At 40.9% G+C, this 25,131-nt stretch overlaps 1 protein-coding gene across 1 annotated transcript; it reads left to right on the top strand.

The window, feature by feature from the left end:
- Window positions 1–13,536: 13,536 nt before the first annotated feature.
- On the top strand, window positions 13,537–14,436 carry TAS2R4 (taste 2 receptor member 4). The gene has a single exon (XM_032753558.2). It carries the CDS (start codon window positions 13,537–13,539, stop codon window positions 14,434–14,436), a length of 900 nt encoding a protein of 299 aa, XP_032609449.1.
- Window positions 14,437–25,131: the final 10,695 nt, after the last annotated feature.

The following is a 25,131-nucleotide window of genomic DNA, read 5'->3' on the forward strand; positions in this document are numbered from 1 at the left end:
TCCATAACATCACTAGGAGAGAAACACTGACTGCTTTGCCCCTGGTCCCTGGGACCTGTTCTGAGGTGAAAGCCATGCTTCTCACGGCCTCTCTCTGTATGGTGGTTGTGGAGGTGGGGAGGGTGCAGGAGTAGTAGTCTTGGAAATGGCAATGTTGTAAGAACACTCTCACTATAAACACACGGTGCTGTATTTTAATAATCATCAGCTCAACATAATGAGTCTGATTACTAGTTTCAGCTTAAATTAGATACTAACAGTGATAAACATAAAATTACATAGTAGACTTGAAGGAAAGAGCAAAAGCTTTGCGGTCCTATAGACGTGGTTTGAATTCTGATTCTGGCCAAGATTTTTGGCCTCCGGTGAGTTACTTTAATTACCTGTCTGATCCCCTCTTCTGATCCCTACTGGCCATTTTAGCACAGTGTGTTATGTACAGTACTCAGTAAGTGAAGGCTATTATTGTGCTAATATTGGATTGTGCAGCAACAGCAATTTCCATATGATTCCAGTTCCCACAAACCCATTGTGTAATGAAGAAAACAGTGGAAAGAAAATCAAGACCTTTAGATTCTAGATTCCAATTCAATCTTGCCTTTCATGATCATTTTGCTAAAGTGCATTTTCAAGTAATTATTTTGTAGATTGGGCAAAAGACCAAGTAGTTTTGTTTTTATTTTTGACCAAGATGCCGACCTGGTTTTAAAATTACAGTTTTATCAAATGTAATGTAAGTAAATTTTGTAAGTTTAATCACTTTTATTTAAATAGAAGTATACAGGCATTGATTTACTTCCTGTTATTTACAATTTTGACATGTCAATGAAAAGATTGCTTAATATCCTGAAGAATTCTCAAATTTGTAAACATATTCAGTTAATACACATGGCATTATTCAGAAATGTGGATTTCTAGCCCTAATGGGACTCTCAGAAGTGTACTGTTGTGGCTAAGAATGTGGACCCTGAAATTAGACAACCTGTGTTTGAATCTGGCTTTGGCCCTTTTGAACTGGGTGACCTTGGGGAAACTTCTTAACCAGTCTCTATTTAACTTTCTTCACTTATAAAATAGAAATAGTAATTTGTGTGTGTGTGTGTGTGTGTGTGTGTGTGTGTGTGTGTGTTGGGATAAAGCTGTTGGAAGGAATGAGTGAATTAACACATGGAAAGTGCTTAGAGTCCTACATGGAGTAAACACACAATAAAACTGCTATTGTTGTTGTTATTTTGTGAAAAGGAGCATACTTTGACATAATAAAAAGGAGTATATTTGGACATAGCATGAATGTCCATTACATTACTGGACATTTGGTCATATGTAACCAGAAATTAACGTTAGGGTCGTTCTGGGATTTGTATGTTAATTTCTAAAATGATGGGAATAAAATTTCCTTTGGTCTGCACAGTTTGCATTATCCCATTGGATTAAACACCTCCACAACCAGCAGGTGGGGGTTCGGGAGAAAAACCATATTATTGATAGATAAAGAACTGACTTGTTTTCAGCACATTTGCGCTTGTAGAGTGAGTAAATTTTGTTAGCCCCACTATCATTAAATTGTCATTGTGACTTGGTGGAGCTGGGCCAACGGTCTGAGCAAGATTTCCAGGTTAACTCTGAAATACATATTTTCAGGAGTTGATGAGTGGAGTTTCTTGGCCATGTTCTGTCTGGCCTCAATTTCCATTTGTGGCCAGACAGTGTATTCACAGCCAGAGAGGAAAGATTTCTGAATTGTCCTTGGCTTTCCAGGCTTCTCCCCTTATTGCCCAGCTAGAAGATCCCCTTGAGAAAGGGATGAGTTCTGCCTAGCTTCTGGATGTTGCTGTAATATTCCAGGAATGAATACATTGCTCACTTCATTTTGATTCTGGCTAACCTTGATTCCAGTTCATTCCTTCCTGCCACAAACATTTATTTAACACTTATTGTACACCAAGCACTGTACGAGACCAAGCACTGTACGAGACCAAGCACTGTACGAGACGCTTGTTCCTTGAACACTGTTCTGTTCTCAAAAACATTAGTATGTAATATAGACACAGAAGCAAGTATTTAATTGCTGCATCACTGAAACAGGTGCTTCAGGTACAATAAAGGGATCATCCTATCTTGAGGGTCCTGGTGCAGGTGATCTTTGTGTCTAGACCCCTTTTGTGGCAGCCTTGAAAATGTGCGCTCAGATCTCTGCTGTGGAGTCACAATTGGCTGATGGCTCCAGCTTTGGAGATCCACTACCTTGAGGCCACGTCTCCTGCAGGCTTCTCCCAGCCAGTGGTGGAGCACTGTGGAGTACAAAGGCAGGTCTGTTTTGCTGAGACATGGGACTCCTCTAACAGGCAATTTTGGCCAAGGACTCTGCATCAGCTTGGTCGAAGTTTTCCTGGACCTCTACTGCACTTTAGAACTCTCTCTACCCAATTATTCCATACCCCCCTTTACCTCTTCCCCCCTTTTATAGCTGTCAGACCTACATTGCTATCTGAATACTCTGCTCACTTCTTCTGGCTCCCACCCACCTAACACCTCTTGCACATCTAATCTTTTTTAAGCCTCTGCCTCTTGGCAGACCTCTCATATAAGTAATCTCTTTATTAAAAAGCTAGTGCAGATGATAAAGATACTCACTGAAAGACATATAAGTGTATGTGCATGTGTGTGTGTGTGTTCTAAGTGCACCAGAATTCTAGAAATCATTCCAGATTCTGCCTTCTTCTACAGCCTCAATATCCATTTAGTTGCCAGATCCCGTTGGTTGTACTTCAAAACATTTCTCTCAAATGTTCCCTGGTCTCCATTTCCACTCTTTTCAGCCCATCAGAGTGATTGCAACAGGATTCTAACTAGTTTCCTGTTTCCAGCTCCATCCCCTTCCAACAAAGCCTTTCCTCATTACTTGGATTGTGTTCTTCATACAGTGAAAATATGACAGTAATGCTTCCCTCTTAAAAGTCTTGCAATGGCTCTCCATTGCTTTGGGTAAAGTCCAAACTACTTAGTTTACAGCATAAAGTCGGTCAGCACTTGGTCTCTGTTTTCTTCTTTTTAGTTTCATCTTCTTGTTCCTTGCTTTTCCAAAAGAACTTTGAACTACTTCTAGTTCCCAAATATGCCACACTCTTCTTGCTGCTATGCTTTTCCTTGTGCTGCTTTCTATGCCTAGAATTATCTTTCTTATCAGCTGTGCCAACTTCTCTTATTCTTCAAGACCTCCCTCCTCTGGGAAACTTTCTCTGACTCTTTTAGGTGAAGCTAAGCACTTATTCTGTGTGTTTTTCTAATGTTGTACATGTCTCTGATCACATTAGTATAATAATTATGTCCAAATTCTGTACCTACTATGGCATAGATACTTCCTGATTTATCTTTCCAGTTTCATCTCCCACTACTTCTCTTCCTGTCCTTGTACCCCTCCCCTCTTCTGTTTTCTGAACCCACCACACACTATCACCTCTTAGTCTGCGTGTAGAGTTCTCTGTTTCCAATATCCTTCTTTCTCCCTACCTTAGTTTTTTTTGGATAATCTCTTTACATCCTTTAAAACTTAATTTATATGTCTTCTCAGTTCCTGAACTGCCAAAACTGGATCAAGTGTGCCTCCTGAACACTCATGTTGTGCTCCTTATGTTTCCTTATTATGGCATCTAAAACTCTCAGCTCTGTCTATTCATCTGTCTTTTTTTTTTTTTTTTTTTTTTTTTTTTACCATTTTGTATATTCTTTAAAGGCGGGATGTGCTGTGGGTGATTCTTCTCTATTTCCCCAGCACCTAACAGTGTCTGGCTGATAATAACAGTTTATAGAATGAAAGAACCAGTGAGGGGAAGTCTAGTGTAGTAGAAAGAGCTCAGTCTCAGACCTTTCAGCTTAGCCACTCGTTTGCTGCTGTGGTTTGGATGTCCCCTCCAAAACTCATGACAGAATGTAATTGTGCCCTTGTAACAGTGTTGAGAGGTAGGGCCTTTAAGAGGTGATTGGGTCATGAGGGCTTTGCCCTCATGAATGGATTAATGCAGGAGTGGGTTTGTTATTGCAGGAGTTTGGCCCCCTTTTCCTGTTTTGTTCTCATGTACACATTCTTGCCCTCTGCCATGTATGCCCTCTCATACCAAGTAGGCCCTCATTAGATGCCAAGCTGATGCCAGCACCATGCTCTTGGACTTCCCAGCTTCCAGAACTGTGAGCCAACTAGATTTCTTTTCTTTATAAATTACCCAATGTGTGGTTTTCTGTTATAGCAGCAGAAAATGGGCTAAGGCATTTGCTCTGGTATTAGGCAGTCACTTATTTTCCCTGATCTTCATTTTGCTCACTCATAAATAGGGATAACCATATACTCCTCCTAGGATGCCTGATGCACTGCTGGGAACATAGCAAGCATTTAAAAAAACCACAAGTAATGGAAGTTTTCTTCTTTCTCCTAAGTGCCATGTCTTACTTTTTTGAAAAAATTTCTTTTTTTTTCTTATTTTAAATTTAATCACCTTCCATCTGGAAACTGAGAAGGAGAAGTTTAGCTACTATTTCATATAAATTAATATTGACAGAACACTAAATTTCTTTGAAGAGAATTTTTAAAAAGTAAATAAAATAAAAAATCTGAAAATGTTTACATTACTTCCTTAAAACTTCTGAAATATTAGCTAATAACAAAAGAATCTTCATGCCAATTTTGATTTTAGATTATCAATAACTTTTAACTTAGGGTCTCCTTAAAAAGTCTCATTTATAGAAATCATTGCTACAAAAAGCTTAAGGTAGGGTGTATTTTTTTTGCCACAACTTTTTTCTTTTTATTATACTTTAAGTTTTAGGGTACATGTGCACAACATGCAGGTTTGTTACATATGTATACATGTGCCATGTTGGTGTGCTGCACCCATTAACTCATCATTTAACATTAGGTATATCCCCTAATGCTATCCCTCCCCCCTCCCCCCTCCCCCTCCCCACAACAGGCCCCGGTGTGTGATGTTCCCCTTCCTGTGTCCATGTGTTCTCATTATTGAATTCCCAGCTATGGGTGAGAACATGCGGTGTTTGGTTTTTTGTCCTTGCGATAGTTTGCTGAGAATGATAGTTTCCAGCTTCATCCATGTCCCTACAAAGGACATGAATTCATCATTTTTTATGGTTGCATAGTATTCCATGGTGTATATGTGCCACATTTTCTTCATCCAGTCTGTCACTGTTGGACATTTGACATCGTTCCAAGTCTTTACTATTGTGAATAGTGCCTCAATAAGTATACATGTGCATGTGTCTTTATAGCAGCATGATTTATAATCCTTTGGGTATATACCCAGTAATGGGATGGCTGGGTCAAATGGTATTTCTAGTTCTAGATCCCTGAGGAATCGCCACACTGTCTTCCAAAATGGTTGAACTAGTTTACAGTCCCACCAACAGTGTAAAAGTGTTCCTATTTCTTCACATCCTCTCCAGCACCTGTTGGTTCCTGACTTTTTAATGATCGCCATCCTAACTGGTGTGAGATGGTATCTCACTGTGGTTTTGATTTGCATTTCTCTGATGGCCAGTGATGATGAGCATTTTTTCATGTGTCTTTTGGCTGCATAAATGTCTTCTTTTGAGAAGTGTCTGTTCATATCCTTCGCCCACTTGTTAATGGGGTTGTTTTCTTCTTGTAAATTTGTTTGAGTTCATTGTAGATTCTGGATATTAGCCCTTTGTCAGATGAGTAGATTGCAAAAATTTTCTCCCATTCTGTAGGTTGCCTGTTCACTCTGATGGTAGTTTCTTTTGCTGTGCAGAAGCTCTTTAGTTTAATTAGATCCCATTTGTCAATTTTGGCTTTTGTTGCCATTGTTTTTGGTGTTTTAGACATGAAGTCCTTGCCCATGCCTATGTCCTGAATGGTATTGCCCAGGTTTTCTTCTAGGGTTTTTATGGTTTTAGGTCTAACATATAAGTCTTTAATCCATCTTGAATTAATTTTTGTATAAGATATAAGGAAGGGATCCAGTTTCAGCTTTCTACATATGGCTAGCCAGTTTTCCCAGCACCATTTATTAAATAGGGAATCCTTTCCCCATTTCTTGTTTTTGTCAGGTTTGTCAAAGATCAGATAGTTATAGATATGCGGCATTATTTCTGAGGGCTCTGTTCTCTTCCATTGGTCTATATCTCTGTTTTGGTACCAGTACCATGCTGTTTTGGTTACTGTAGCCTTGTAGTATAGTATAGTATAGTTTGTATAGTATAGTACAGTAGTGTACTATAGTTTAGTATAGTTTGTGTAGTATAGTATAGTAGTGTGATGCCGCCATATAGTATAGTATAGTATAGTATAGTATAGTATAGTATAGTATAGTATAGTATAGTATAGTATAGTATAGTATAGTATAGTATAGTATAGTATAGTATAGTAGTGTGATGCCGCCAGCTTTGTTCTTTTGGCTTAGGATTGACTTGGCAGTGCAGGCTCTTTTTTGGTTCCATATGAACTTTAAAGTAGTTTTTTCCAATTCTGTGAAGAAAGTCATTGGTAGCTTGATGGGGATGCCATTGAATCTATAAATTACCTTGGTCAGTATGGCCATTTTCATGATATTGATTCTTCCTACCCATGAGCATGGAATGTTCTTCCGTTTGTTTGTGTCCTCTTTTATTTCGTTGAGCAGTGGTTTGTAGTTCTCCTTGAAGAGGTCCTTCACGTCCCTTGTAAGCTGGATTCCTAGATATTTTATTCTCTTTGAAGCAATTGTGAATGGGAGTTCACTCATGATTTGGCTCTCTGTTTGTTTGTTATTAGTATATAAGAATGCTTGTGATTTTTGTACATTGATTTTGTATCCTGAGACTTTGCTGAAGTTGCCTATCAGGTTAAGGAGATTTTGGGCTGAGACGATGGGGTTTTCTAGATATACAATCATGTCATCTGCAAACAGGGACAATTTGACTTCCTCTTTTCCTAATTGAATACCGTTTATTTCCTTCTCCTGCCTGATTGCCCTGGCCAGAACTTCCAACACTATGTTGAATAGGAGTGGTGAGAGAGGGCATCCCTGTCTTGTGCCACTTTTCAAGGGAATTCTTCCAGTTTTTGCCCATTCAGTATGATATTTGCTGTGGGTTTGTCATAGATAGCTCATTATTTTGAGATACATCCCATCAATAACTAATTTATTGAGAGTTTTTAGCACGAAGCGTTGTTGAATTTTATCAATGGCCTTTTCTGCATCTGTTGAGATAATCATGTGGTTTTTGTCGTTGGTTCTGTTTATAAGCTGGATTACGTTTATTGATTTTTGTATGTTGAAACAGCCTTGCATCCCAGGGATGAAGCCCACTTGATCATGGTGGATAAGCTTTTTGATGTGCTGCTGGATTCGGTTTGTCAGTATTTTATTGAGGATTTTTGCATCGATGTTCATCAGGGATATTGGTCTAAAATTCTCTTTTTTTGTTGTTGTGTCTCTGCCAGGCTTTGGTATCAGGATGATGCTGGCCTCATAAAATGAGTTAGGGAGGATTCCCTCTTTTTCTTTTGATTGGAATAGTTTCAGAAGGAATGGTACCAGCTCCTCCTTGTACCTCTGGTAGAATTCGGCTGTGAATCCATCTGGTCCTGGACTTTTTTTGGTTGGTAAGCTATTAATTATTGCCTCAATTTCAGAGCCTGTTATTGGTCTATTCAGAGATTCAACTTCTTCCTGGTTTAGTCTTGGGAGGGTGTATGTGTTGAGGAATTTATCCATTTCTTCTAGATTTTCTAGTTTATTTGCGTAGAGGTGTTTTTAGTATTCTCTGATGGTAGTTTGTATTTCTGTGGGATTGGTGATGATATCCTCTTTATCATTTTTTATTGTGTCTATTTGATTCTTCTCTCTTTTATTCTTTATTAGTCTTGCTAGTGGTCTATCCATTTTGTTGACCGTTTCAAAAAACCAGCTCCTGGATTCATTGATTTTTTGAAGGGGTTTTTGTGTCTCTATCTCCTTCAGTTCTGCTCTGATCTTAGTTATTTCTTGCCTTCTGCTAGCTTTTGAATGTGTTTGCTCTTGCTTCTCTAGTTCTTTTAATATGATGTTAGGGTGTCAATTTTAGATCTTTCCTGCTTTCTCCTGTGGGCATTTAGTGCTATAAATTTTCCTCTACACACTACTTTGTATGTGTCCCAGACATTCTGGTATGTTGTGTCTTTATTCTCATTGGTTTCAAAGAACATCTTTATTTCTGCCTTCATTTCTTTGTGTACCCAGTAGTCATTCAGGAGCAGGTTGTTCCGTTTCTGTGTCATTCAGGAGCAGGTTGTCATTCAGGAGTCATTCAGTAGTCATTCAGGAGCAGGTTGTTCAGTTGAGCAGTTTTGAGTGAGTTTCTTAATCCTGAGTTCTAGTTTGATTGCACTGTGGTCTGAGAGACAGTTTGTTACACTTTCTGTGCTGTTACATTTGCTGAGGAGTGCTTTACTTCCAACTATGTGGTCAGTTTTGGAATAGGTGTGGTGTGGTGCTGAAAAGAATGTATATTCTGTTGATTTGGGGTGGAGAGTTCTGTAGATGTCTATTAGGTCCGCTTGGTGCAGAGCTGAATTCAATTCCTGGGTATCCTTGTTAACTTTCTGTCTCGTTGATCTGTCTAATGTTGACAGTGGGGTGTTAAAGTCTCCCATTATTATTGTGTGGAAGTCTAAGTCTCTTTCTAGGTCTCTAAGGACTTGCTTTATTAATCTGGGTGCTCCTGTATTGGGTGCATATATATTTAGGATAGTTAGCTCTTCTTGTTGAATTGATCCCTTTACCATTATGTAATGGCCTTCTTTGTCTCTTTTTATCTTTGTTGGTTTAAAGTCTGTTTTATCAGAGACTAGGATTGCAACCCCCACCTTTTTTTGTTTTCCATTTGCTTGATAGATCTTCCTCCATCCCTTTATTTTGAGCCTGTGTGTGTCTCTGCATGTGAGATGGATTTCCTGAATACAGCACACTGGTGGGTCTTGACTCTTTATCCAATTTGCCAGTCTGTGTCTTTTAATTGGAACATTTAGCCCATTTACATTTAAGGTTAATATTGTTATGTGTGAATTTGATCCTGTCATTATGATGCTAGCTGGTTATTTTGCTCATTAGTTGATGCAGTTTCTTCCTAGCCTTGATGGTCTTTACAATTTGGCATGTTTTTGCAGTGGCTGGTACCAGTTGTTCCTTTCCATGTTTAGTGCTTCCTTCAGGAGCTCTTTTAGGGCAGGCCTGGTGGTGACAAAATCTCTCAGCAATTGCTTGTCTGTAAAGCATTTTATTTCTCCTTCACTTATGAAGCTTAATTTGGCTGGATATGAAATTCTGGGTTGAAAATTCTTTTCTTTAAGAATGTTGAATATTGGCCCCCACTCTCTTCTGGCTTGTAGATTTCTGCTGAGAGATCAGCTGTTAGTTTGATGGACTTCCGTTTGTGGGTAACCCGACCTTTCTCTCTGGCTGCCCTTAACATTTTTTCCTTCATTTCAACTTAGGTGAATCTGACAATTATGTGTCTTGGAGTTGCTATTCTCGAGGAGTATCTTTGTGGTGTTCTCTGTATTTCCTGAATGTGAATGTTGGCCTGCCTTGCTAGACTGGGGAAGTTCTCCTGGGTAATATCCTGCAGAGTGTTTTCCAACTTGGTTCCATTCTCCCCGTCACTTTCAGGTACACCAATCAGACGTAGATTTGGTCTTTTCACATGGTCCTATATTTCTTGAAGGCTTTGTTCATTTCTTTTTATTCTTTTTCCTCTAAACTTCTCTTCTTGCTTCATTTCATTCATTTGTTCTTCCATCACTGATACCCTTTCTTCCAGTTGATCAAATCAGCTACTGAGGCTTGTGCATTCATCACATAGTTCTTGTGCTGTGGTTTTCAGCTCCATCAGGTCCTTTAAGGACTTCTCTGCATTGGTTATTCTAGTTAGCCATTTGTCTAATTTTTTTTCAAGGTTTTTAACTTATTTGTCATGGGTTCGAACTTCCTCCTTTAGCTCAGAGTAGTTTGATTGTCTGAAGCCTTCTTCTCTCAACTCGTCAAAATCATTCTCCGTCCAGCTTTGTTCCGTTGCTGGTAAGGAGCTGTGTTCCTTTGGAGGAGGAGAAGTGCTCTGATTTTTAGAGTTTCCAGTTTTTCTTCTCTGTTTTTTCCCCATCTTTGTGGTTTTATCTACCTTTGGTCTTTGATGATGGTGACATACAGATGGGGTTTTGGTGTCGATGTCCTTTCTGTTTGTTAGTTTTCCTTCTAACAGTCAGGACCCTCAGCTGCAGGTCTGTTGGAGTTTGCTGGAGGTCCACTCCAGACCCTGTTTGCCTGGGTATCAGCAGCAGAGGCTGCAGAACAGTGGATATTGGTGAACAGCAAATTTTGCTGCCTGATTGTTCCTCTGGAAGTTTTGTCTCAGAGGAGTACCCAGCCATGTGAGGTGTCAGTCTGCCCCTACTGGGGGGTGCCTCCCAGTTAGGCTACTCGGGGGTCAGGGACCCACTTGAAGAGGCAGTCTGTTCATTCTCAGATCTCCAGCTGTGTGCTGGGAGAACCACTACTCTCTTCAAAGCTGTCAGACAGGGACATTTAAGTCTGCAGAGGTTTCTGCTGCCTTTTGTTTGGCTATGCCCTGCCCCCAGAGGTGGAGTCTACAGAGGCAGCCAGGCCTCCGTGTGCTGCCGTGGACTCCACCCAGTTCGAGCTTCCCGGCCGCTTTGTTTACCTCCTCGAGCCTTGGCAATGGCAGGCGCCCCTCCCCCAGCCTCGCTGCTGCCTTGCAGTTTGATCTCAGACTGCTGTGCTAGCAATGAGCAAGGCTCTGTGGGCATAGGACCATCCGAGCCAGGTGTGGGATATAATCTCCTGGTGTGCTGTTTGCTAAGACCATTGGAAAAGCGCAGTATTAGGGTGGGAGTGACCTGATTTTCCAGGTGCTGTCTGTCACGCCCTTCTTTGACTAGGAAAGGGGATTCCTTGACCCCTTGTGGTTCCCGGGTGAGGCTATGCCTCGCCCTGCTTTGGCTCACGCTCGGTGCATGGCACCCACTGTCCTGTACCCACTGTCTGACACTCCCCAGTGAGATGAACCCAGTACCTCAGTTGGAAATGCAGAAATCACCTGTCTTCTGCGTCGCTCACGCTGGGAGCTATAGTCTGTAGCTGTTCCTATTTGGCCATCTTGGCTCCACCTGAAAAAATTTCAAACTTTTAAATTCCTGTTTCTTCATGACTGACCTTATTCTTCAGAGCCGTCATCAAATAAGTTAAGTGCCATTCATTTGCTTTGACTATTTGCCCTAAAGCCTTCCTTACAGACCTGTCAAGAAGCAGAGTTTGGATCCATGACTGCAATGCCTGCTGGTTGGTCTTCTTGGGCTCTAGTAAATAATCAAACTTACAAGACTGTCTTAGGCTACTGTGGTACCAGCCTACTCAGTGGATATAGTTGAGGGACCCGACTTACCAGCAGGGCAGTGTCAGGCCTTCCTCTTTTGCAGAGTTTGGTGCAGGCCGTACAGTTCAGGTACAGAAATAAGAGATCCACATTAGGGTAAGGGTAGGAGCTGCTGCAAATTAAAAGCTTCGTGTCCCAAAAGATCCAATTTATCTTGTGATAATTTTGTAGACAAAGCTTCTAGGGTTGAGTCAAGGTACAGCACATGGGAAGGAAGCCCAATGCGTGTAGTCTCCATAAGATACTTATTACAGTTCACTTATAGTTCCTTCCAGTCAAGATGCAATTTGCCAATCAAGAGTCTTTTTTTTTTGGTCTAGAAACATAGTTGATGTTCTTACCCTTATCAGGTTGATAAGGAAAACAGCTAGGAAGTTTAACCATAGGTCAAATTTTCATGCAGAGAGAGAAAGGGTTCTGTTAACACTTTTCCTATACTGACTGTTGTGGAAATAACTTCTAACTGAATGAGCTCATTCATTGATCGTGCTAGCCAACCTTATCACATCTTAATTATGGCACTTCCTCCTACAGAGAACCCAACAATTTGGTATAGTACATTCTAGATAGAGTCTGTTACTATCTAATTCTGGGATTCCTGCTCTTTTGGCCACATTTATCTCTTATGGCTTGCTCTATATTATTTATTCTATTTAAATGTGATGTTAGTAATATTTCAACTTCATCACTTTAATGCAGCCATCTATGGATAATTAATTGGAAATCTGTGCTAATATTTTCCTTTTAGTCATAGTCTTCCTGGCTCATTCTGTTTGCCTACTCAACTGATGTGGGCATGCCTCTATCATTGCCTGTTAGTTTTGAATAAAAAGCTTCTGTAAGCACCTGGGCACCAGGTCAGAGAATTTCTCCAGGCTTGCCTTCCTGTCATCTGTCTTAAAGGGCCTCATGAATGTATTCCCCTCTTCTGGACCTGATTATCATTAAATCTTAGCTCCTTTTTCTTGTCTATTTCTATTTGGACTTGGCAGTAGGACTTTGTGCTGTACCTTGATGCTACTTTGGTAACATATGTGGCTGCATCCAGGATTGCACCTTGGTTTCATTCAGCTGCTAGGGTAGATAAGAGATGCCATACTCTTACATTCACCTATGGTCCTCCATAATATCATTTGCCAGGGATATTGTGCCATTTCCCATCTGAGCAAGTACAGAGAAATCCAGCAATGAGATGCCTAGCTGTTTGGCTCACAAAACTACAACTAATGCATTACTGTGTATCTCATTCCAGGGTACCTGGATTGACAGTTAAATGCCTAAGAGAAAATAGCCACATATGATCAAAACATAAACCCAGATTTATAAAGGAAACACCTACAAGGGCTGATTTAATTTTTTCTAAGAAAAACCAGAACATAGCAAATGGTTATGGCACAAATGTATCTATGCAGATAGAGAATGCAAAGCAAAGGGCATCAGAAGGAATGGGATTAATCGAGAAAGGTTTTCTCAAGGAGGTATTGGGTCTTTGAACTTGATCTATTAGATCACTGTAAATCGCTATAGGTGAATCACTAAGGTTGAAAGAGTGGCATTGGCATGGCCAATTGGTGAAACTGGTTGTGGCAGCAACAGATTAGAGGGGAGAGAGAAATTGGATTCTGGTCATCCATGAATATGTGGCTAGGAGGTGGGTGGGTAGGAGTGAGGAATTAGGATTTCTGCCATATTCTAGCATTTTTATGAAGAAAAACTTTACCATAAAACAGTGACAGAAACATTGCTGGACTCAAGCTCTCTGATTTGGATTCTAAGTTTTTGGAGCCTGCTGTGACTCTTCCCTCTCGCCCTCCTGCTCTTGGAGGAGTGGACTCCCAGCATCACCTAGGCTTGCTGTAATTAGGCATTTCTAAGGAGAACAGGATACTAATGAAGAAATAGTAATGCAATCCTTGGAAGATTTGCATCTCAGTAAAAGCAGCTGGCCCTTGATCGTGAATGGCTCATTTGCCATGCTGGGAAAAATTAAAAAGGAGATGTCCTTCCTGGCTGGATACTGGTGTCTGCTTATACATTTTGGTATTTCTCCTGCCTCCACTATCAGCACCATAACTGCTGAATCCTCAATGAGTAAAGATGCTTTGGTTATTCTATTTCTCTGCTATTATTGCCTCGGTTATTTTAAATTTTATAGGAATCATTATGAATCTGTTTATTACAGTGGTCAATTGCAAAACTTGGATCAAAAGCCATAGAATCTCCCCTTCTGATAGGATCCTGTTCAGCCTGGGCATCACCAGGCTTCTTATGCTGGGACTATTTCTGGTGAACACCATCCACTTCGTCTCTTCAAATACGGAAAGGTCAGTCTACCTGTCTGCTTTTTTTGTGTTGTGTTTCATGTTTTTGGACTCGAGCAGTCTCTGGTTTGTGACCTTGCTCAATATCTTGTACTGTGTGAAGATTACTAACTTCCAACACTCAGTGTTTCTCCTGCTGAAGCGGAATATCTCCCCAAAGATCCCCAGGCTGCTGCTGGCCTGTGTGCTGATTTCTGCTTTCACCACTTGCCTGTACATCACGCTTAGCCAGGCATCACCTTTTCCTGAACTTGTGAATACGAGAAATAACACATCACTTAATATCACTGAGGGCATCTTGTCTTTAGTGGTTTCTTTGGTCTTGAGCTCATCTCTCCAGTTCATCATTAATGTGACTTCTGCTTCCTTGCTAATACACTCCTTGAGGAGACATATACAGAAGATGCAGAAAAATGCCACTGGTTTCTGGAATCCCCAGACGAAAGCTCATGTAGGTGCTATGAAGCTGATGATCTATTTCCTCATCCTCTACATTCCATATTCAGTTGCTACACTGGTCCAGTATCTCCCCTTTTATGTAGGGATGGATATGGGGACCAAATCCATTTGTCTGATTTTTGCCACCCTTTACTCTCCAGGACATTCTGTTCTCATTATTATCACACATCCTAAACTGAAAACAACAGCAAAGAAGATTCTTTGTTTCAAAAAATAGTGGAATTTCGGTAAACCATAGCTAGATTCACCTGATGGTTTGGGGGCAAGATTTTCTGTTTGCAGTTTTCCCAGTAGTCTGAGGAATTCAGTTTTGTGATTGCTGATCTGACATCGTAGGCTTTTGAGTGCCTGAATTTCAGTTTATTCTGTAATTTTTTTTTGGTATGTAAGTATTTTAAAATAAGGCACATTCTGTAAGAAACTTTTTTGAGGCATTATTTATCATGTATTTTGCATGGCCATTGAATCCATGGATAATGGAAATCATCACATTGTTTCATTGTCTATTAAAGTATAATGGGAAATTCTTCCAAATTACAGAATACATTGGGGTGCACGTGATGAGTTAAATGTTTGTGGTTTAGCTGAGGAGGCCTGAGTAAGGGCTCAGCAGTGGATAGGTGGTCACTGGGAGCCACTGGACTGACGAAAAGCAGAGGAAGGGGGTTCAGTGCAAAGAGAAAAGGAAAAAAGGAAGGTTTCAGAGAGAAAAGAAGGAAAGAGAAAGGTGAAAAGAAATAGGCATACACTGGGCTGGGCACGGTGGCTCAAGCTTGTAATCCCAGCACTTTGGGAGGCTGAGGGAGGCGAATCACGAGGTCAGGAGATCGAGACCATCCTGGCCAACACGGTGAAACCCCCTCTTAATGGGAATTCAGGGCGATACCTGTGTACTGTATCGTGAGAAAGAAAACGCTCAAAAGGGAAAAGCAGTGAGTGTACACTCTGGGACAAGACAGAAAAAGTGTCCTCACACTTGCTGGGTAATAGTAACTGAGCTATTCCTATCAAGAAACCCTAAGGTTTCTAGGCTTGTTCTGGAAAAGAGGATATTGCCAGAGTTGGTAAGTAGAGGGAAGTCATTAGTATTTAAGAAACTGAATCAAGAATGGTTCCAAAAATCTTAAAATCCAGAGAAGCCAGCCTAAGGTCAAAGGCAAGTGCTAGATAATGAAATTAACACCATATGAACACAAATTTACAAAATACTGTACCTCACCATAGGCTATGGAACTCAGTGGAAAGCCAAAGAAGCACTGGACAGGTAGTGGGAGTGCTTGACTTGTGGTGAATTTATTTCATCTGCTTATACATTTGTGCACAGCACAGTTCTTCTCCAGAATGTTGTTTCTGTGGTCGGGACAACAAGACTGTGGCTCCAAAAGAACGAGAGTCTGAAGATGGGATGTTGACAAGTTTTGGAATGTGAATTGGGGAATCATAATTTGTATTTATTTAGGTTTTTTTGGTGTTCATAAAATGCTTATGTAATATTTACATATGTCAAATAAGTCCTAAAATTTTATAAATTACATGACTTTTCTCATTCTGGCCACCAGAATCTTGACTGCAATATTCAGTAAAAATTACCCAAGCCAATGTTTTGTGCTATGAAACCTGGAGGTATTCATCATGTTAAATCCTAAGAGAGATAAAAGGATTACTGAGAGTGATTAAATGCACACTATGTCTTAAGAACTCTAAATGAGTGGCAGAAACCCTCATTGGTCCCTCAGTATCTGTTCTTTCTCCTCTCTTCCATAGTAATCAAATCATTAGCTGTTCAGAATTTTGGCAGCAAATCTCATTATTGCCATGTATGTGAGCAGAAAAGATGTATATAATTTCTAGGTGGTGCTTCAGAGCAGTCCTGCCTTCCCTTCTTTAATCTTTTCTTCGTTACTCCCTCCATGAGCTGGAATGCTGACATCATGATTGTCTATCTTGGACAATGCAGATGAGGTGAGTGCTTGGGATAGTGGAGTAATTCTCCATCCTAGAGCTGGCTCCATGGTTCTTCACACTGTGGACTTGTAACACCAGCTCTAGACTGCTCAAGCCTGAACTCCAGGACTGTTGATGAGAAATCAGTGTCTCCATTCTTTCAGGTGCTGGATTTTCGGTCTCTGTTACCTTAGTCAAATAACCTATGCTATACTTTAAATATATACAATAATATATATCTTTATGATGAAATAGCATCTATTTACCATCTTATAGTCAAAGGATATTTTTATATGACCTACCAGGTGAAATTGAAATAAAACCTGCACATGTGGTATAATACCATTTTTTTTGATAAAAATGTGTACATATGAAGAAAAGTGTAAAAGGAAATGTATAAAAATGTAAACAGTAATTATTTTAGGTGAGAGGAATCAAGAAATTTTTTTGTATATTCCAAGTTTTCCATAATGAACATTTTTATGTAATCAAAAATATTTTTAAATATATAATGTATATACAGTCTATCTATCTGTCTGTCTGCCTGCCCGCCCGCCCGCCCGCCCGCCCGCCCGTCCGTCCGTCCGTCCGTCCGTCTGTCCATCCATCCACCCACCCACCTCCCTAACTACCTACCTACCTACCTACCTACCTACCTACCTACCTACCTACCTAAAAGACAGAGAGGGAGTTCTGAGGTCAACATCCAGTTTCTCCTCACTAAGAAAGGTAAATGAATTGTTTTGCTTTGTCTGGATTCTTTTTATTGTATTGGCAAAGTTCTGCCAATTTGTCTCCTGTTTGTCCTACACTGTCTTCAATTTTCCCCTCTCTGGGTTGGATGTGTTGTCTTTGTGTTAGGACTATTTTTGCTGTTTGAAGAAAGTCTTCAGTCTTTGCTTAGGCACTTGCCCAAAGTCTCCCTTGGGCACAGTTTTTAAGAATGCTGTATGTTTAGAGTTTTGCTGGTTCTAATATGCTCTGCTAAATACCCACCACTAAGTACTTATTAACCAAGGATTTAAAACAATTTGGCTTTTGGTTTGATTTTTTCAAGACACATAACTTAGAGGCTCTCTAATAAAAATAATATCCCGCATACCCCTCCCTTTCCTGCAGGAGGCAGAGCGTAGAGGGAAGTTAAAAACTTTCTTAAGAAGTCACTTTCTGAAGTGGAGGGCAGGTGTCAGGACAGTGTACAACCTCATGAAACACCCACCGTGGTAACCAGAACTCAGGGTCATTGCCATTTAACTTTTAACTGCTACACGCCCAATACTGTATGAGCTACATTTCCACATGTTATTATTTTAGTTGGTCATAACCTCCTCTTTGGTAAGGTAGCTATTATTGTCTCCATTATATAGTTGAGAAAATTAAAGCCCAAATAAGCCATATGAATGGTTCATAATAGCAGAACTAGGAAGGAATAGATCCAGAGCTCCCAGTGTAGTCTCTGAAAGTGTGAAATTATTGTGGCTGCTTAGTTTCCTTAGCTGAAATGAATGTCATGGTGTCATATAGACTCTGGGCTTTTAGGCCTTGATATTTATATGAGATATGTTTTTAGATGAAAAAGTAGTAACATTAAAGAAGAAAAAATGATTAGATTTCTTTTGAATATTGCTACTTGGGAAGGAATGGGCCAACAGAAACGTAATGAGAAGGTAGATACAATTTCTGTAAGAAGTAAATGAAATTCTTAAAAATTTCAAGGATTTTGAAAGCTTGTTTATATCGCTTAAATTTCACTTAAACATTTCTAAACATGTCTGGCTTTGGGTTTCCCTGATCTTTGTTACTAGCATTCTGTTGATGAACCATTTTCAATTGTTAAAAAAAAGGGAAAAAATTACTGGAAAGGAGTCTTTTAAAGCATGAATGGAATGTAACTTTTAAGATAGCGTCAAAAGCTACAGTCTTCAGGTGAAATTGATGGTTACTGAAGGCATTTAAAATAAATTTTCCAATAATATAATTTTTTTTACAAGTTAAAGCTAGAGATGGATCATCTAGTCTAGTTCACTGGTTCTCAAAGAGGGCCGGGAGGGTGAGAAGTATGTCAGAGTCCATTGGGAATTTTTATTTTTCACATTTTATATACAGTGTCTTCATTCCTTCTGGGTGTGGGAGTGGAAGGGGGAAGTGGAATTTGACAAAACTTCCTAGGGATTTGGAGATTGTGGTCTAAGGAAAGGCACAGATATACGTTTATTTCCGCTTCTAAGAGAAGACCCCCAAGGTCAGTTTTACTCCATGAGGAAAAAAGTGTGAAAAGAAATTCCATGTTTGTATAAGAATTTGCCTGGCATAGAAATTAACAACAGAGTGATATGGGTTAATGGGGGTGGGAGAAGAGGAGAGGGAAGGGGAGACACGAGGGTAAGGTCAACAGCAGGAGAAGGGGTGCAGTCTGTACACCCTCCTCTCCATGCCTGGCAGAGGTGTGAGTCAACATGACTTCCCCACGGTGTGATTGTCCTCTGTGTTATGTCTATGTGGATATATGGGGTCTGTGAAATGGAGTGACTGTAACTCTGCCTTGAGTCAGCAGGAAAGAGCCAGGAGCCCTGGGCAAATGACTGGGTGTGTGCACAGCTAGCTTGCAAATGAGACATCTAAACACAGGTGCATACTTGATTGGCCTGACAACATTTCTGACTTATTTTAAATATGGAAAAAGTATTTGTCTCAATTTTGCTGCTTTCACAGATGGGACAATGACTGTGGTTATAATGATCTGAACTCCAGGTACCTCAAGAGAAGTAATAGCTAAACATTGATATTACTCAGAAAAGACCTCTCCTAACTCCCACCCACCCCTTTACATCTTTGACTTCTATGTGTTTTAAAGGCCTGGATTAATCAGTCTCTCATCTTTATTCATGCTTTCCAGACATTCTGGGATTGTGCAGAACTGGACACCTGCGTCTAGAATCAGTAGCTCAGTTCATCCTGGCTTTGCATACTGTGAATAACAGACTTCAGGTGCTTTCTGATTTTATTGAAAGTAGTAGTTAGGGAGAGAAATCACCAGGGAAGGAAAGAAAAGTTAACAGTAATTAGACTATTTGGGAAGCAACAGGCTAGGTAATTTGTTTTATCATCACAATAGCTCTGTGAGGTAAACATTATTATCATCATTTTTATAGAGGGGGAACTGAAGCTCAGAGGGGCTAATTGGCTTGTCTAAGGACCTAGCTGCTAACTGGTTGAGTTGGGAACACCCCTAAATCTGTCTGACTTCAAAACACACTGCCTTTCTCTGCATGGCCACAAGTGCCCCATTGATTAATACATCTAACAGAAAGCTAATCTTGAGGCCTGTGTCGCATTGAGAGCTGGTACTAGCATGAACAGGTGAACTCTTTGCCCTGTCTGTAGCCTGTGCTGCTTGACCTTTTCCTTAGCTTGATTTTGCAATATTATGGGAATGTCTCAGTGTCTTCTGGATATGTACAATTCTCACTGCTAAATGCTAAAAATGTAATTATTATATCTGAGTTTTATTTAAATTTTTAAAATGTTTTATTTCATTTTGTTTTCTAATATTTTATAGAAAAGTTGCAGAATGAGTACAGAGAGTTCAACTATCATCCTCACCCAGTTTCTGCCAATATTTATATCTTACCATAACCATGGTACTGTTGCATTTAGTATCTCTACCCTGTGTTGGTTTCTCAGCTCCATTTAAAATTACCTTGCCAGTTTTAAAGATTACTATTCAGGCATTTTGTAGAATGTCCCTCAATTTGGGTTTGTCTGATATTTTTCTCTGTTAGACTGAGGTAAAGTGCCCTACTCATCACGTTAGGAGTTCTGTGATATTAACATGACTGGTCACTGGTGATGTTAACCTTGATCACTCGGTGAAGGTGGTGTCTGCCAGGGACATGGTAAAGTTACTATTTTTTCCCCCATTTCCACACTTTGTTCATTGGGAGCAAGTCATTATGTCCAGTACAAACTCAGAGGGAGGGGAATTATGTGCACCTCCTGGAGGGTTCCCCACATTTTGCCTGCTATACTTAAAAATTCTCAGCCCTCCAAATTTCATATTCATAAAAGTACACAAAAATAACTCCCCGGGCCAGGTGCGATGGCTCACGCCTGTAATCCCAGCACTTTAGGAGGCCGAGGCGGGTGGATCACGAGGTCAGGAAATCGAGACCATCCTGGCTAACACGGTGAAACCCCGTCTCTACTAAAAATACAAAAACTTAGCTGGGCGTGGTGGCGGGCGCCTGTAGTCCCAGCTACTCGGGAGCTGAGGCAGGAGAATGGCGTGAACCCGGGAGGCAAAGCTTGCAGTGAGCCGAGATCGCACCACTGCACTCCAGCCTGGGCGACAGAGCGAGACTCCGTCTCAAAATAAATAAATAAATAAAATAATAAATAACTCCCCCTCTTTCATCTGCAGTTCCCTCACTAGCCCGTTTTTACTCTATTCACTCTCCTGCCCTGAATAACGTTGCCGATGCTGGTCATCTTCCTCGGGGTTGTGATCTTTGCTGCATACAGCAGCCTCAGTGTAGTTTGTGCCTCCTCCTCTCTCCGAACGCCTAAATTGCGGCACCAAAGAGGCCGCAATGACTGGTGAGCAAGACTCCTCTTCCTCATGTTTTGTGAGGAAGGAAGCTGGCAAGACTATGAATTTGTGTACATTTATAAATTGTGTTCCTGTTACACATGCTTATTAAAAACATGCTTGATCTGTTCAGTTTGTGAATATCTGAACTAACTCAGCTCATTAAGGGAATTTGTATACTTAGGTCAACAGCTTCTACAGAGGCGTTGCCTTGACGCCATCTAGTGGCAATATAGGCACAATTCTGAGAAGCGTTTCAAAAAGTCTTGAGTACAGGAATACAGGTTTGCAAGAGAGATGTAGAATAGGGGATGGAAGATGGAACTGAACTGAGTCTGGTAGCAGGACAGGGTGGTTTTTTGGGTGAAAGTGCCAGGTTTTGGAAACCAATGCTTGTTCTTTGTTTCATTCTTTTTAATATTCTTTTTTTTTTTTTTTTGAGACGGAGTCTCGCTCTGTCGCCCAGGCTGGAGTGCAGTGGCGCAATCTCGGCTCTAGACTGCTCTGTTGACGCTGAGTGTAAAGCCATAACTTGCCCCTATGAGCGTCTCTTTGGATGCTTGCATCCCGCTTGATCTTTCATCAGCTTTCTTTTCTTGGTTCAGGTACTGCTAAAGTAGCTGAGGGCTCAGAGCAGTGGGGAATAGGAGCATGAATACGATAGACTTTGGTAGAAAGAGTTATGGTAGTATTATGGCAGACACGTTTTGGTTGTGTCAAAAGTAAAAACCATACTGTTGCTCTGGTGAGGTGGATGGCACTGAGGCTGTCACTCTCCACATACACCCCTTCATTGCAGCTCTTGGTGTGGATGCCAATAGGCTGAACAGTTCTGTGTGGAGATGAAGTAGCAGTCGCGGTTCACAGATTTCTCTCCTGCCTCACCTCTCCTAGAATTTATTATTCAGCAGTTGATATTTATTCTGTCTTCTCCTTATTTTTGCTGGTTTGCTCACCCTATCCTTCCCTTTGTTTTCATTGTCATTGCAATAAGCCTTTGCATAGGTGTAAATATGGCTCTCATGTTTATATATTCAAATTTCAAACATATTGAAACCATTGATTATTTGCCTTGCCCACCAGAACATAAGCTGCATGAGAGCAGCAACTTTGTTTCTTTCCATTGTATCCCAAGAGCTTGGAACAGAGGACTGGCACATAGTAGTCATTAATAAATATTGGTGAAATAATTGATAAATGTCATGCTTTCCCTTTTTTTTTTTTTTTTTTTTTTTTTGAGATGGAGTCTTGCTCTGTCGCCCAGACTGGAGTGTAATGGCACGATCTCGGCTCACTGCCATCTCCACCTCTCGGGTTCAAGTGATTCTCCTGCCTCAGCCTCCTGAGTAGCTGGGACTACAGGTGTGTGCCACCATGCCCAGCTAATCTTTGTATTTTCAGTAGAGACAGGGTTTCACCATGTTGGCCAGGCTGGTCTCGAATTCCTAACCTCAAGTGATCCACCCGCCTCGGCCTCCCAAAGTGCTGGGATTATAGGCGTGAGCCACCGCGCCCGGCCCATGCTTTCCCTTTTTATAACATGAGGTGCCTTGCATTTGCCACTGTTTAAATTCTCAGACTGTCTTACTTAGGTTTTGTGGAGTTAGGTTGGGTGGAAGTAGGATTTCAGGAGACTGTGCTCTAGGCTGTCTGGATTTTAGTTCTTTCCTTCGGAAGGCCATTCTGTAATTGTGTCTGTACCTAATCTCAGATCCCAGGCCAGTGTCAGGTAGATGTAACTGAAGGTGGGACTGTTACCTTCAGGAACGTTTCTTCTGGTCACACCTGTAACATCTTTACCAGAGAAGGGATTTCAGACAGTAACAAAACGGAGTGGTGAGAAGTGAAATGCTCTGCCATAATACTGATACCATCCTCAGGGATTCTGACACAGCCAGGAGCAGGACATGTTCATCAGCACTGAAGCAGGGCACCTCCTGATTCAGCAGTGAGACCCTCCCCTCCCCAGCCATGCTGGCGGCTGCCTAGGATTGCTGATGCCCATTGCAGTGGCTGAATTTCTCATTGGCCTGGTTGGAAATGGAGTCCCTGTGGTCTGCAGTTTTAGAGGATGGGTCAAAAAAACGTAAGGAGTCCCTATAAATCCTCATGATTCTGGTAAGTAGCCAATTTCTCCTACTCAGGCTGATCATGTTGGATGTAAGTCTGTTTCCACTTTCCCAGAGCAGTGGTTGGCTTTACTATCTGAATGTCTTCGAGTCCTGGTAAGCCAGGCCAACATGTGGTTTGCCACTTTCTTCAGTGGGTTCTGCTGCATGGAGATCATGACCTTTGTCCCGCTGACTTCTTGTAGCTGAAAAGGCTGGGTTTTTGTTTTTTGCTAGTGTCTTTCAAGATCACTTTTTATTTCTCAGCTCTTGTTGGCTGGACCCTTTAAAAACCATTAACAGGAAACAGCAACATCCTGCATCCCATTTTAAATCTGTTATTTTTATAGATTGCAGTCCAGTGAAGGAAACTGATTGCTATTTGTGATGTTTCTGTTCCACTTATCTTTTTGTATAGACATCACAGGAAGATGGAGGACCACACAGCTGTAAGGAGGTGGCTCAAACCAAGGTGCTCATTGCTCTGAACTTCCCCCTTTACAGGGTTTCTGCCTTGGCCAGCCACTTTTCCATGACCTTCTAATCTCCCTCTGATCTCACCATTCTTGCCATCTCTGCAACGCTCATGGCTGTTTATACTTCACTTCCGTCTATTGTAATGGTTATGAGGAATCAGACTTGTCAGAGAATTCTGTAGGAGATGATATGTACATGGAAATCCTAGAGGCCATGACTTGGGAGAAGGATCTAATCAGGCCCTTAACTGTATCACTGACAACAGTAAAAATAACTGTAGATTTTAGAAAAATGAAATTTTTATTCTCAATTCTCCTCATTTCTTCTTTGATTTTGAAACAAAATGAAAGGGTAACATGAAAAACAGGCTAGAAACTGGAGCTTATTGCTCTCTAAGCAATGCAAATCACATCATTTTAATAAACTACTGAAGTCAAAACCGAGTTTTCATATTTTGCATGGAAAGTATCACATTTTTAAAAATTACTGCAGATAATCCAGTTTTCTTTGCGAATATGCTATGTTTTTGATAAAAGGAAGTAGAAAATAACTATAGTTTGAAAATAATGTATTTTTAAAAGAGGTGAGCCTGTATATTTTTTAGGCAAGCACTTTTCTTAGGGGAATTCGCTAAATTATTATCTCAATTTTCTATGCAGTTTAGCCTCTCAAGATCGGTAGTAAAGTAGTCAAAAACCTATCTTTAGACTTCTGGATACTTTGTTTTTTTTTGATGCCAGACTAGCTTTCTGGAAACATGTCAGTTGGCTACCAGGATCGGTGGCAAATTCCACTGCCAGGCTAGATTGGGGCAGGTGAGGAGAGAGAGGCACTATGTCTCTATCAGAAAGTCGCCGAAGAAACACTGTTTTTGGACTAGTTCAAGCCTCATCTAGATTTTTAGGCCAGTAGAAGATCGTGACCTTCTCTGCCCCTCCATAGCCTACAGCCAGAGTTTTAGAGTACCAGGTCTTGCAGCTGGGTGGAGATGATGTACAATGAATGCTACCTGGAGACAGGGACTGTGTATTACAATGGCGCTGTCCCCTGTGCCTAGTACACTGTAGTTTGACACGAAATAAGCACTCTGTAAATTTAATCTGAAGGAATGGAAATCTAGTCCTACAATCCATTCAGTTATTAATAGAGCAACTGAGGCCCAGAGAGGGGCAGTGGCCTGCCTGCCTACAGCTTCGTAGAGAGTTCTCAGCATGCTTACTTTTTTTTTCTTTTTTTGAGATGGAGTCTTGCTCTGTTGCCCAGGCTGGAGTGCAGTGGCGCAATCTTGGCCCACTGCAGCTTCCATCTCCTGGGTTCAAGTGATACTCCTGCCTCAGCCTCCCGAGTAGCTGGGACTACAGGCAGCCACCACCACACCCGGATAATTTTTTTATTTTTAGTAGAGATGAGGTTTCACCATGTTGGCCAGGCTGGTCTCAAACTCCTGGCCTCCGGTGATCCACCCGCCTTGGCCTCTCAAAGTGTTGGGATTACAGGTGTGAGCCATCATGGCTGGCCCAATGTTCTTTTTATGAAAATTAAGTTTATTTTTTTATATAGCATATGAGCTTATAACTGGCACTGTATAGCACCTGAGCATATTTTGATTTGGTCTTTCTTGTTGAGGGGCCTTGTTACGTTATATCCTGGTGTCTAGACTTTGGCCCAAAACCTTTGAGACGGAGAGCCAACGTCTGTGGTACTGTTTGCAATCTCTGGTTCTACACTCAGGGTTCATTCATGTAGATGCAAATACAGATGGTATCATAACTTCCAACCTCTCTGTTCCTCGTCA

The sequence above is a fragment of the Hylobates moloch genome, unplaced genomic scaffold, assembly GCF_009828535.3.
Source record: "Hylobates moloch isolate HMO894 unplaced genomic scaffold, HMol_V3 SCAFFOLD_1, whole genome shotgun sequence".
Classification (NCBI taxonomy): Eukaryota; Metazoa; Chordata; class Mammalia; order Primates; family Hylobatidae; genus Hylobates; species Hylobates moloch.

Bases quoted from the DNA above. Each gene is read 5' to 3' on its own strand.
- TAS2R4 (XM_032753558.2), top strand. From the start codon at position 13,537: ATGCTTTGGTTATTCTATTTCTCTGCTATTATTGCCTCGGTTATTTTA.